This window comes from the organism of the source record quoted next, unplaced genomic scaffold (assembly GCF_019419815.1).
Source record: "Pyrus x bretschneideri cultivar Hongxiangsu unplaced genomic scaffold, Pyrus_bretschneideri_v1 Contig18, whole genome shotgun sequence".
NCBI classification, from domain to species: Eukaryota; Viridiplantae; Streptophyta; class Magnoliopsida; order Rosales; family Rosaceae; genus Pyrus; species Pyrus x bretschneideri.
Window position 1 is genome coordinate 3705497 of NW_025999479.1, and position 14508 is coordinate 3720004.

Consider the following 14508-nt stretch of genomic DNA (forward strand, 5'->3'; position numbering starts at 1 on the left):
TGAATAGGAATTAACAGAAGGTTATTTTAAGCATATATTTACTTATAATAAATGAATTTGCAATGAATCAATTATTATTTGTTTGGTCAAATGAAAAAAAGAAGGTGAATTTCCATCTATTTTTTATATGACAAACCTGAAAAATGAATTTTTAGATATGAAATAACTCATGAAAATTATACCCTAATTTATTTCATACTTCCTTCTTATCCTCGTTTATTTTCACATACATATTTTCTCATCCCTTACAAATATGGGCAATTAGGTTGGATGGTCACTTTTTGACATTTAGTTGTAGAAATGTTCATTTTTTAATAGTGACAACATAGTAAACATACAACAATAACAGAACTATGATACAACGACACATGATCATTTCTGTCAAATAGTAATCTTTCTTGCTAATCGCCTTAGAAATAATTAAATATGCCAAAAAGTGAGAGGAGTATCATCGCAAAGTTGGCACAACAAGACTGAGAAGAAAACTTGGGTCAGTTAAGATTTGAGGCAACTCACTTTAGAAAGGCATGTGTCATGTGGCATGTATTGCTTAAGTTCATTTCCCAGAAAGAAAAACCGAAGAAAAGCGTGCGACGGGTCAGATAAATTGTGTTAAGATCGAGAATATTCCTCAATCATTCAAAAACCCTTTATTTATTTATTATTATTATTTTTTTTTTTGAGTTCGTCTTTTATTTAACATCCGTTTAATCGATTCCATTTTTTAAATATGCTCTAATAAATAATAATAATAATATGCTATTACAAATTAGTAATATGATTTAGTAGTATTCTTATTCGTTTGTAAGCGAGAGGTTTTAGATTCGTTTAGCTATCGCTAAAGGCGAATTTGAACCACATTATTATAACTAGCTCATTGTGAAGCTTAACGTCCACTCTCCTACCCCTTTAGTGTAACTAATATCGTTTGCTTAACAAAAATAATAATATTATTATTATATTGTCCGACCTTGACTTGCACCTAGCATAGGACTTTCTCTCTCAAATTAACTTGGGATCCAGGTTCTCTCCTTTCCATTTTCTTGCCTCTCCAATTCACGTCAACATTTTATGTTGACTTCATTATAGAGAGAAAGATAAAAAGAAAAGTGGGAGGGAAGACAAATGGATTTTGAGGAGAAAGAATCCTACTCTATTATCTTGACCAATGTTTGCATTTATTTTGTAGAGAGAGAAAGATAAAGAGAAAAGTGAGAGAGGAGGAGAAAAGTGAGAGATGAAATTTTAGTGCCATCCGATTGAATTATTATATGAATTCGAAGAGAGATGTTGGCCAAAATAACATGTGACTGGTCTTCCAAAAAACAAACTGACATGTGACTTGGGTCACATCAATCTATAACAAGTCTAGCGACCCAACATAATGGTTGAGTTTTCAAATCTTATTTCATATCTTTTCTTTTTCCTTTTAAATTTGGGAGTTTTAATAAAAAAACAACAAAAAAAAAAACCTACAATACTGTTCATTTTAACGAAAAATCATATTTTTACATTAAAAAGTCAGACATGGTAGTATTCACTTTACCCTTTATTTTCTCCTTATCGTTAAAACTAAAAGTCTTGAAACTTTTTTTATTAGTTTTCCTTTTAAATTTTCAATGATCTAATCATCAAGTACAGTGAAAATACCATTTTTGACAGTAAGAGACTTGTTTGCTATATGTTTCCTTAGAATAAAAAATTCGACTTTGTTTTAAATACAAAGTTATATTTACAGTAAGGGGTGATGGAATAAATTAGTATCAAATATTTGAACTTATAATTTATGAGATTTGGTTCCAACCTAAAACTTTGTACTTATAAGTTACGGGTAAAGAGAAATATCATTAGAAATTACAACCAAACGAAATAATAAAAAATTCGAACTTAAAACATCTTATGAGGTTGTCTTGTGATTTAAAAAAATTTATAATACATTGTCTGGTGGTAGATGTACTTGATTGACGGCATGAGATCATTGGTTGTTCTTGATCCCAATAACTCCAAAAATCCCATGTATAATTGTTTGTATATTGTATTTGACATCCATAAACAAGTAAGGCAAACTAAATTATAACCTCCTTTTTCTGCTTCTATTTTCTTTTATCATATTTGTCTTTATTTCCTCTTTTCTTGAATGAAGTACTTTAGTTGAAAACTCTTGGTAGTCTTCAACTTTACTCCACAATATCTTGCATCCACCCTCAACAAGCCTCTATAAATAATAGTACTTGTCGACATATGTTGGCATAAACTTTCGGCGTATGTTGACAGGAATTGACAAGTACCTACTAGATGTTCGATGAAATGACCCAAAGAAGCTTTATGCTTGATCTTATGATCTCATTATTTAAAAATCTTGGCTATGCCATTGATTGAAGGGTAGTAACTGGATGAAAAAAAAGTGAAATAATTGGGGCAATTATGAGATTGACACTCATTAGCTAATAAGACCATATAATAATATAATTGATATCTAAATTGAATGAATGAAATAATTAAAGAGAAATACTAAGGAGATTTTCTTAAAAGATAATGCTAAGAGACTAAATTTGTAGATAAATTTATAAAATAAATGATTTGTTACCAATAAGAATAAACACGTTTATTAACGCTTAAGTAGTAACTTAATCATTAATTTTCATGTTTTTAGTTTACAAAATTTTGTCTACAAATTTAGTTTTTTTAGCATTATCTTTTTTTTGTTTTTTTTTTTAAATGGGACTTTTTAAGAACTTATTATCACCTCACACTTTAACGTCAATTCATATTCTAATATTATAAAATATTGGTTAAAAAAATTAAGGTGACATAATCTCATTTTTAAAAGAGTTCTGTAACACTTATCATAAATAAAATAATAAACATTATAAGGGCAAGCATCCGACCACGGTCGGTGAGATTGCACCTTAACTTACCCTACCAAAAAGACTCTAATGCCCCTATGCCCCACTTAATTTCGTTTCATAATTACCCATGTGATATATGTGACCCACTGACCCTATAATTCACTTATTTCCCAAAATACCCCTTCTTCCCTCATTCCCCAACTACCCACCTGTTTGTTCAAAGTCCTCCCCTCCAAAATCGTTATATAAACCCCTTCAAACCAAACCCCTCCTCCTCACAGCCTCCTCACCAAACACCTTCTCTCTCTCTCTAGAAATACCAGTTTCTCTTCAGACAGTAAGAGAGAGAAGAAGGAAGAGGAGGAGAGAGAGACAACAGCAATGGCTCTCACAAACCCAGCAACCCTGTCCTCCAAATCAATCTGCAAAATTCACTCTCTCTCCCCTCCCACCCCTCAGTCTCACCAACCCATTTTCTCCCCATTTCCTTCCAAGAAAAAGAACCTCCACCCCATCTCCGCCTCCGCCGACTCCGGCAAGTCCCCCGTCGTCGCGGAGAAGCCTCCAAAGGCCGCTGCGGCGCCCGCGAAGTCGGTTTCCGGAAAATGGAGCCTTGGACAGCTGGAAATCCAAGAAGGCCCTGCAGCTTCCGGAGTACCCGGATGTGAACGAGCTGGAGACGGTGCTAAAGACCATCGAGTCATTTCCTCCGATTGTGTTCGCCGGAGAGGCCAGGCACTTGGAGGAGAAGCTCGCCGAGGCGGCCCTGGGAAATGCTTTTCTGTTACAGGGCGGCGACTGCGCTGAGAGCTTCAAGGAGTTCAGCGCCAACAACATTAGGGACACCTTCAGAATCATGCTTCAGATGGGTGTTGTTCTGATGTTTGGAGGACAAGTGCCTGTTATCAAGGTAGAGCTTTTGACGATCTCGTCTGGTTTTTTGACATATCTTTGATTTTTGTTTTAGTGTTTTAGGATACCGTTTGATAACCATTTCGATTTTCGGTTTTTAGTTTTAGTTTTAATTTTCGCAAACTTGTTTGGCAACTACTTTCAGTTACGAAATGATTATCAAACGTCACCTTAGTTTTCGGGTTTATTGTTTTGATTGGTGTGTTGAATGAGGACTGAGAAATTTTTATAACCATTTCAGTTTTCAATTTTTGAATGCAACTAGTTACATAACGAGTTTTTAGTTTAAAAAACAAAATGTGAAAAGAAAAACTGTGTTGGACGAGGATTGAGAGTTGCGGGGTTTGTTCATTTAGGTGGGAAGAATGGCGGGTCAGTTCGCGAAGCCAAGATCAGCGGAGTTTGAAGAGAAGAATGGGGTGAAGTTGCCGGTTTACAAAGGGGATAACATCAATGGTGACGCTTTTGATGAGAAATCTAGAAATCCAGACCCCCAGAGGTTGATAAGAGCTTATTGCCAATCTGCGGCAACTTTGAACCTTCTTCGGGCCTTTGCCACCGGAGGGTATGCTGCTATGCAGAGGGTTACTCAATGGAATCTTGATTTCGCTCAGCACAGCGAGCAGGGAGATAGGTATGCACTCAACCCACATTTTAAAATTTAGATCCCTATCCATATTATCCATATTAGTTTACATGACTGTGAGGAATGCTAAAACATATACTTGAATGTTCTAGTACAAAATTGGAATTTGGACGCGTAGGAGTTTCGAAGATAATCAAATTTGAATATCTGACTGAAGAGTTTCAATTTGCTCATTTGCGCTGTTACAATGATTCAACAGGTACCAGGAACTGGCTAGCAGGGTCGACGAGGCTTTAGGGTTCATGAATGCTGCTGGACTTACAGTTGATCATCCTATCATGACAACAACTGATTTCTGGACATCCCATGAATGTCTGCATCTGGCCTATGAGCAATCACTCACCAGATTGGATTCTACTTCCGGTCTGTACTATGATTGCTCCGCCCACATGCTTTGGGTTGGTGAGCGTACCCGGCAACTGGATGGTGCCCATGTAGAGTTCCTAAGAGGACTTGCCAATCCCATCGGCATCAAGGTAGGATTTTTTAAACTCTCGATTAATCTCATTGTTATTAGTGGCTTTACATGTGTGTACACTGATAGATCAAACTCGTCGTTGTTGAGCGACTAAAAGTGTCAGTAATTTAAGCTGCGCCGTTCATTTTTTCTGGTAAAGTTGTGTTAAATGGCTTAAAATGATACTTGTGATGCAGGTGAGCAATAAAATGGACCCAAAAGATCTTGTTAACATCATCGAAATCCTGAACCCTAGTAACAAGCCAGGAAGGATCACAATCATTGTTAGAATGGGTGCTGAGAACATGAGAGTCAAGCTTCCTCATTTGATTAGGGCTGTCCGCCAAGCAGGGCAGATTGTGACCTGGGTCTCCGATCCAATGCATGGAAACACTATCCAGGCACCCTGTGGACTCAAAACACGTCCATTTGATTCAATCTTGGTATAATTTCTTTTCTAATCAACATGAAACGGAAAAATCAAAATAGCAATACTGCTTGATCATGTTGCACCACCTATACATATAAATCAACATAGCAATACTGCAACTGCATATCGTTTAAGTCAGCATTATTTGTTCAAAATCCATGCCATGTAGGTTAGTATTGAAGAAAATGTCCTGTAGACTGAAAAGTGCTCATAATCCTTTGGTGGCAGTTTATCGGCGCTAGCATCTAGTTCGTAAAGAGACTCGAGCAATATGTCGGTTTTCTACTAGACGTACAAGTTATTATATGCAAGATTGTGATGCCCTTGTGCATTCACAATTTGTTACCTATTAATCTATTTACTTATTATCATCATCATTGAATCATCGTCTTCGTGTAACAATGGTTGGTATATTGTATTTGTTTGCAGGCTGAGGTACGAGCATTCTTTGATGTGCACGAACAAGAAGGGAGCCACCCAGGAGGAATTCATTTGGAGATGACTGGGCAGAATGTGACAGAGTGCATTGGAGGCTCGCGAACAGTGACTTTTGATGATCTGAGCTCACGTTACCACACCCACTGCGACCCGAGGCTCAATGCTTCTCAGGCTCTTGAGCTATCCTTCATCATTGCAGAACGACTTAGGAAGAGAAGAATGGGAACTCAGCGTTTGCCCTCGTTAAACCTCTAAACAAAACATCAAAGTCGTGCATTATATCAAATGATTGGAAACCGTGGTGTATTCGGTAGAAAATAAAAGTGGTATGGATTATCCAGCAAACTGCATATTGCTCCACCTGCAGATTAGCGATAAGAGAGTCGAAACAGTTCAGAGAAGCAGGATCAACGATGAGAAAGTTGAGCTCTGGATCGAAAAATGTCGAGTACTATATATATATTCCCAAGTTACTTTTGGTTGTGCAGATTGGATTGCAGGGTGCTGGCGATCAAAGCTTGTACAATGCCATAATTTAATTTGTTGTATTTCGGATTTGAATTTGTCTTATTTATGGATGCAGTTCTTTTTCCTTTTTTTTTTGGTCAAAATTTATAGATGTAGGTCTTTTTTCCCTATTTTCCCTTTTTTCTTTTTTATTTTTTATGTCAAAATTTATGGAGGTAGTTTGATAAGGTGGTGTGACTTGTACGAAATTTTTGGAAGAATAATAGCAAAAGTCATAACTTATGGCTAATGTTCTAAAAGATGTTAGACACTAATCAGGTGGGGAGTTGGGACCTAGAACTTAGGCGCCTGGGTGAACTAGACGAATTTAAGTAAATTTATTACATATCGTATATATAATTGCATGCTCATACTTAATAAATACAAAATTGCATTGGGATACATAAATTGTAAGATAGAATGATATATCGATTATAAAATATTAGAACATAGGAACAAGTATATAATTTGTGTTCATCTAAGTATTCAACAAGTTTTTTATAATTTATTGAAAAAATAAAATGTAAAATGAAAGTTATATATTTTATGTCTAAGTGAGAGTTGCGACCTAGACAGGTGTCCAGGTGGGTCTGGGCGGGTTAGGCAAGCGCCTAGGCGGTCTAGGCAGGCGCCTAGATGGTCTAGACGGGCACCTAAGCAGGTGTAGACACACTGTTCTTAATTTTCAAACGTCTCGAGATTAATCGGAACGATGGCCAGCCGCTTAACACCTAGACGTTGGATGGAAATTTCTAAAATAGTGCTTATAGTACATATAATTTTGCATTCATCTTTCCCATCAGATGACTAGTGATTTATGAGAAAGTTCTCATTTTAGCGGTGCCCGTGACTAGGATGATTAACGCACATGGCCGTATCTATACAACTGGTGTATACAAACGCCTCTTAGTCTCACATTCAACGCTCTGCATGTCATTCTTGTAATTTTGTGATAGGAATGTTGTGTCCAGAAGTTTGTTCCTCATACAATCGATGTACAATGCATACAACTCCCCACGTTATTCACGCGACCTACTCGTCTTATTGTTCTTCATATTTTATTTTTCATCTTTTGGTGTATGGTGAATGATTTTATTGAGTCGGTAGGCAAGTAGCAATCTTTCTAGATCTAGATATTAATAGGGAAGAAGATTCTCTTCGGATTCACTTTTTGAAATCCGAGAGATTCCCATCTCTAACAGTTTATCGTATATCGTGTGATTAATTTTCGTCAGGTATTATTTGTATTTAATTTTAAATAAAAAAATTAAATAATTTATGATCATCCGATACACGATAAATAATTAAAATATAAAAATCCGTAAAATCTACATAATTTAAATCCTGATGAGATCCAAATCGTTAATGTACGGCCTAAACGAAGGCCTCGCATGTGTATAATAAATATTGAAAATCATCATTGGACCATTTTAAAATTTTAATATAAAAAAATACAAGTTCAGAATATAGTCCACAAGGTCAAGTGGTCAACAAGCAACTAAATTATAAATTAGACAGCTGCACTGCACACGTACCCTTGTGAAGTGCGTGTGGTGCCACGCATAACATATGCACACACGTGTTCTCTTTCTGTTGGGGCAACGTTCCACTTTTATGTTACTTTTATCACTTAATTATATTATTATTTATGTCATCTTTTAATAAAGATGAACCTACGTACATTAGCAGCGGATGTATGTTAGATTTCTTGGTCAATAACAGATGTAACCCATAATTGTCAGATTTTTTCAAATCTCGTTTTAATGATCCAAATTATTTTCCTTATTCAAAACTTATCGTTGCAAGAAATCATTCAAGAAAACTAATTAAAAAATGGAACAGTTCAAATTATTAAAATACAATGCTGAGTTGATTGTACAAAAATATTCATCGATGAAAGTCGCTCTTTATAATTGGGTACATGTTAAATTTCTTGGTCGGTGGGAGATGTAACCTTAAACTGTTAGGAGTCGAGAGATCTAGCACTAGTAACTTAGTTGTGGCCACCAGGGGAAGAGGTAGATGAAACCCTAACTAGCTGGTTCAACTTGGAACCCCCATATGCGTATAACTATAACTCACGTGCACATCTAACTATAACTATAACTCACGTGCCATCTAACTTTATATTCTGGTTGGTTTGTTCGTCTTATTGTAGATAGATGCAGGGAGAGCACCGGTAGCTCAACTTTTGTTTCGTTATTTAAGGATTTCTTTCTTTGTTTTGTTTTATTTTGGCTATCTAGCATTCATCCATAGTTAAATTATTAAATAAGCTAAACCCTAAATAACAAATGCCAAACTTCACTTTTGGTCATGTTTATTCCATGTTTTGTTTTAGTCGATGTTTATTTATTTTTTTTCCTTAAAAAGAGATCAACTAGTGATGAAGCCACGATAGTTTATTTTTTCAAGGATCAGAAAGACTTAAGGGGGCATTTTAGCCTTTTATGACCACCATCGTGTAATTCACCAATTTCAAAAATCAAACCTAAGACTAGCCGTGTGAAATATGACAACGTAAAAACAACATATTAGGAAAGAACAAATCCATCTTCATTGGTATACAATCTAAGCAAAATTGTATTAATTTATACAGGCTGATTGTAGCCTACTCCAATGAACTAAGCAAACCAAATAATATTTATTATTGCCTACTTGGGGAGAATAGACAATATTTGCCTACAGAGAAATGCTTATAACGTTGGCTCATCATCCATCACACCTTCCTTTTTTTGTTGACAAAACTCCATCAATCTTAAAGTTTAGGCAGGGTCCTGCATCTAACAAAGGAAAAGGAAAGTTGGAGTGAAGGATACGATGGGTATATATGATTTGGATGTACAAAGCCACGAATAACACACATACACCAAACACACACCACTCGACACAAACGCACTACTAAGATCACAACTAAATGCTCTCACTGGAATCCCAATGAGTGCTAGGTTTAGTCGCACACATGCGTGTGAACGAATGAGACCTACAAATGTATAGCTGGGCCATGCCTGCATCAACAGCTCAGCTACCGACCCATGCGCACTGTGAACGACTGAGCCAAGCCCAGTCTATCTCTAGTAATGCCACCCTTGAAAACACCATTTTTGAGGCATACCAAAGATGTTGCCAACATGGATGGAAGAAATTATAGACTATGCATTGCATTATTGGCCAATAAGAAACTTTTATTAGCTACTTCATATGGCACACGTGCATAACCCTCAACCGCAACATAGGCGTTCTAGTCATATGGTTCAAAGTGCACATTAGCAATAAGGGCACATCGATAGAGCTACCAGGGCAAAACTAAAACTCAGCAATAATATAAAACGACAGGCCTTGTATTAGATGACGAATCCTTTCAGCCAGATGCATACGCTAGTCCACGATGCAACCAATCTTCTAGTAATACGGCATGTATCGAGCAGGCCTTCTGAACCTCGGAACCTTCCTGCAGATGGAAGAAAGGGAAAAGAAAGCAAGATACATCAGGCACCTCATTTTGATAATAAATAGAGTAAGAGCACTGGAAGGAACATACCCATATCCATAGGGCGAGAAGTAAGGAGGTACATATGGCCTCCTGAAGCGGTAACCCATGTAAGGATTGAAGCGTCTAGGCCGGTATTGCTTCATACCAGGAACATTCGTTCTTTTAGGCAAAACCTATAGACATATATATTAAGAAGAAAATGAATAAATGCGATAACAAAAATAATGGATAAGAACATCCATGCCCAGCTTTCCGATGAGTTACCTTCAATTGCCGGCCGTGCAACTCAGACTCGTTTAGGCCCAGAGCCTCTTGAACAGCTTCAGTTTCCACAAATTCCACATAAGCGAAACCCTTTGGTTGGCCAAACTTATCTGTCAGTATAGTCACTCTATTGACCGTACCACATGATTGGAAATGCTGCTGCACTTCTTCAGGTGTGCATGCATAATCAACCTACAAAACATGATTTATCCAGTTTTTGAAGACAATGCTGAGTCAGCCAAAGACACAACACGCACGACAACACATGGAAGTGCCTTCAAGACCAAAAAAGAAACAATAAAGCTCAGCTGATACTTTGGCCTTGAGAACAACTGAGTGTGTCTGAAAGTTTTTTAAAAAGCGTCAGGGCATTCTAAATACCAAAAGCACTTTCTGCCGTGCTTAGCTGAATAAACAAAGTACTTTTTTAGGCAACGAAGAATTCCATGTCAAATTTTGTTATACATGGCACATAAAAACATAATCCCCATCCAACATGCCAATGAATGTTTAGTCCCTGTAAGCCTGCTAACTTGAGAAGACGGAGCTTCTGCATCCTACAGTCTCGGTATTATTCCAATTACTACTTCCAACAAAATTTTGCACGAGATGAAGAAAAGTCCTGGATAAGTCTTATCAATGTAACACAGAAAGCTGCTATCCTGTAACACTCTCCACTAAAATTATAACATAGGACCATGGGTGAGGCACACAAGCAAGGGAAAAAAATTTCTAAGGTGAACATAATTTATAAAAATATTACGAGAAGAAGAAAGTCACACTCAATGGATATAGTCTTCTTTTTTAAAATTTGGGTGAACGTAGTCGACAGATAAGAAAATCTATCTCAATCAATATAGAGAAGCAGAATCATGTACCCCTCACCACATAAGTACATGGGCACATATTCCTGAGCCACCAACCAACACCATTCCAGCAGCAGAGAAGCTCTACAACTAGAATTGAATACACGACTTTCCTTGGTTCTTCAAAACAGAGTTGCTGGCCTCTTGTGTACTGAAGATCCAGCATCTAATTTCACATCCTACCGCGTGCCCCAGCCTTCACTTGGAATATCTTCAGCAAATTTCACCCCTTCTTTCCTCCTCAACACATCATATCCCCCTACAACTAACTGTTGTAATTTTCCAAATGCACTTTTCTTTTTTCTAATTCTTTCTTCTTTTTCTTTTCATGCTTTTTTCTTCACCTTTTCCAAATTTTTCTTATTTCTTTTTTTATTTGATATTTTCTTCCTCCCATTTTCAACTTTTGTAATTCTTTTTTCTTCTTTTTTTTTTTTTTTTTTTTTTTTTTTTTTTTTTTAATTCGTGTCCCTGAAATGACAGTCTATTTATACATCAGAATACTCTGAGCCACCCTCAAACTACAGTGTAACATGTCCAGCTCATACACAGAACTTGATGAAAAACAATGACCCTGCGATCATATTACGACATAAAGTCAATCCATGACTCTGAAGTTGGGCATCATCCACATCCACATAAGAGTAAAATAGAAAGATAACTTCAGTGAGTAGTACAATTGAGGAGGTAACCCCTTGCTTTCTCTTTTATGTTCCTCCAAGTCCAAAGTAAAAATTAAAGAAGACGACAAAGGGAGAAGAAAAACACAATAGACAATAACAAAAAAAAAAAAAAAAAAAAAAAAAAAATGAAAGGACTAACAAAATTCAGAGTACTGTCATGATATATGATTACGGGTTGAAATATAAAATAACAAAGACATAGCAATATCTGATGTTTTGAAGTGAAGTCTTATAGATCGCAGAAGTGGTAAAGTCTACAAAACTAACAAATTGGAAAAGAACCTACTTAAGAAATGAAACATTGTGGAAGTGAAGCAATATCAGGTATGACCATAAATTATTGAGCTATTACAGTAGTTGGTTATCCTTGTTATTTCAGGTTTTCCAACTACCGATTGCCTATATATGGGTCGTCTTGTAGTACGTTATTGGTCCATTAGTTTGATAATGAAGAATTGAATTGAATTGAGTTCACCCTACTTGCCCCTCTTTCTCCTTCTGTCTTACTCTCTTTACAATTCCATCATCCTTAAAATATCTCTTCCCATCCTTCATACATTGGTGCAAAGCTTTTTCCTTTTTAAAACCATATATCTTGTGAAAAATTATGCATGCTTTCATTGAAGACTAGGTAAATGTAAATATAAAGAAGCACATAAATAATGTTAAGCCATGGCATGTTGATCAACTAATGCATAAACCACAAGTTCATAGACTGTTAGGTTGTGGGTTTTGTTATTTCTTGGGTTTTAACAAAACTAGAATCAAATATAGATTGGGCAGCGCGTAAGCACACATTGATATGTAGATTCTTGAATTACAGATCTAGAGAGTTTTGAAAAATCTTCTGACCTAATATATTCATATGACATTACAGCTAAAGAAATTCCAAATTCTAGATAGACTGTAATGTGAGGGTACCTTTAGATTGTATAGTGATGCATGAGTCCCAACACAAAACATTCTCATATCCTGATTGATATAAAAGTTATTTTATACTAAAAAACAAGCATTATTTAAGTAACTATTTCCTTTAAATCCTTTATATCCAGAGGTGATTATAAAATTAAGGGAATCCCCATTAGCACTCCAAAATAGCCATCCTGCACTCCCCCATTCTTTATATTTAACTTGACAGAGCAGTGCATGATGACTTTTTGGAGTTCAATTAGCAGCTCCCTAATTTAATTCCATGAGTGCATTTTAATAAATATCAACACTACTACCATACAAAGGTTAAACAAAAATGCAGATATCAATGGCTTATCAACATTACTAACACTAGATAGAGATACCAAAAATCTGGTCAAATCATAAAGAATATCCTCTTCATTTTGATACTGAAAAACTAAATTGATATATAAAATCTAGTAGTGGACTTGCCAAAACCACATGTTTACTCGCACTAAGCAACTTCACACCAAGATAACATGACAAACTGGAGGATTTCTCTATAAACAGCCGAGTGTCAGAAGTATGAGTGGGCTGTCGACATAGATCAAAAAATGCCGAACGCAGGGCAACATGGCCATTAGGACTAGACAAGTAGACAGGTCTAAGCTTAATGCACAGAATGCAAATGCTTCAGAAAGAGTAAGAGATTTCAACATTCTGGTACTTACATTGCCGACAAAAACCGATCGTGCGTCCACCTCTTCCCTGTTTGCTTGAGAAGCAGCGGCAATTGCAGGATCTATGTGGAAACAATAACGACACATAGGTAAATGAGCATGTTACTCAAAAGAAGTTAAACCAAAATTCCTTGCAAGTCACACGAAAAAACAAACATAAAAATGTTAAACTCCACAGGACAATAAGAGTGTAATTATCAAAAAGCTGATAACATAACACACTAAAAACACTTAGCGCGGCGCATAACTAAACCCTTGTGCTCTATTTTTCAAATTTCATGATATGCACTACAGACTTTCTACAAACATTCAATAGAACATGGTCAAATACAGCATTTTACAAACCATATATTCCAAAAACCTCCCTCTTTCAGTTTCAGTAACCACAGGATTCAAGAACCAAAAAATTAATTACTTTTTTCAGGAGAGAGAGAGAGAGGGGAACCTTGAACAGCGCCCATTTCCTTCTCAACCTTGGCCTGCATCTCGCGAAGAGCAGCAGCTTCCTCCTCCATCTCCTTCAACCGCTTCTTCATCTCGTCCAGCTCCTACAATACAAAATCAAATCCACCGAATTAATTTGACAATTGTGTTTTACGATTTGGTTGCTGAAATAAATTGAATTTCTAGGGTTTTAATGAGTACCTTTACGGCGGCGGCGTCCGCGGTGGACATGTCAACGTCGGCGTGATGAGCGTCCATGTCGCCGTCCAAATCTCCTTCGTCTGGGATCTCTGCTCCGTACACCTCATGCTCCTCTTCCTCCATTGCTCTTTGACCTCTGAATTCTTTTCTACGAAGGTATACTCGTCCGTCTCTTGTATTTGCCATTGGATTATACTTGGAGGCTACACTAGTTATACGGGGTCGTTTTGCCAAATCTATTTTGCATTTTTTTTGGAATTTTCTATGGAAACCCAAAATTGAAACATTGTCATCCTTCAATAATCATTTCGTTTTTAATTTTTAGTTTTAAGCAATTACCATGGTTACTAATTAGTCTTAAGATGATATTGCTTGGGTTCTTGCATGAACTAGCTGAGAGTGTTCAATGTGTACAAAATTTCTAGCTAGTGATTGTAAGATAGATCAATTTCCCTTGCGTCCTTGAGAGCATCACTTCTCGTTGTTGTCAATACCAAATCAGGTTCCATAGGTACTTTGGCGGGTTTTGCTTCAAGTACATTGGCTTCCTCCAATATATCGAGTGTATATTTGCATTGACAAATAAAAATTCCCACTTTAGAATGGGCAACTTCTACGCCAAGAAAGTATTTTCAATGGTTTGAGATCTTTAATTCGGAAACAACCTTTGAGAAACTTTTTGAGATT

At 36.5% G+C, this 14508-nt stretch overlaps 2 protein-coding genes across 3 annotated transcripts; one reads left to right on the forward strand and one right to left on the reverse strand.

Annotated features, from left to right (window-relative positions):
* Nucleotides 1–3112: 3112 nt before the first annotated feature.
* LOC103936340 (phospho-2-dehydro-3-deoxyheptonate aldolase 2, chloroplastic) lies at nucleotides 3113–6329 on the forward strand. Its single transcript, XM_009346180.2, is given in 6 exon segments — nucleotides 3113–3461; nucleotides 3463–3759; nucleotides 4118–4395; nucleotides 4607–4883; nucleotides 5062–5307; nucleotides 5724–6329. Coding segments are annotated over 6 exon segments (1593 nt in total). The 5' UTR covers nucleotides 3113–3230; the 3' UTR covers nucleotides 5988–6329.
* A 3074-nt stretch (nucleotides 6330–9403) lies between these two features.
* Nucleotides 9404–13986, reverse strand: LOC125476172 (polyadenylate-binding protein 2-like). Of its 2 annotated transcripts, XM_048581954.1 has the most exons (6): nucleotides 13822–13986; nucleotides 13622–13724; nucleotides 13168–13238; nucleotides 9997–10188; nucleotides 9781–9905; nucleotides 9404–9690 (listed from the first exon to the last, which is right to left on the reverse strand). In XM_048581954.1, exons 1-6 carry the CDS (start codon nucleotides 13942–13944, stop codon nucleotides 9642–9644), a joined length of 663 nt encoding a protein of 220 aa, XP_048437911.1. In that variant the 5' UTR covers nucleotides 13945–13986; the 3' UTR covers nucleotides 9404–9641. The 2 variants fall into 2 exon arrangements, with proteins under 2 accessions (XP_048437911.1, XP_048437912.1); XM_048581955.1 differs by lacking the exons at nucleotides 13168–13238; nucleotides 13622–13724; nucleotides 13822–13986 and adding an exon at nucleotides 10882–11280.
* Between the last annotated feature and the right edge of the window lie 522 nt (nucleotides 13987–14508).

Coding starts and splice junctions, on each gene's coding strand:
- LOC125476172 (XM_048581954.1), bottom strand. CDS start 13,944: ATGGAGGAAGAGGAGCATGAGGTGTACGGAGCAGAGATCCCAGACGAA. Junction 13,725..13,821: donor CGGACGCCGCCGCCGTAAAG/GTACTCATTAAA, acceptor TTTGTATTGTAG/GAGCTGGACGAGATGAAGAA. Junction 9,906..9,996: donor TGCACGGCCGGCAATTGAAG/GTAACTCATCGG, acceptor ATATGTCTATAG/GTTTTGCCTAAAAGAACGAA.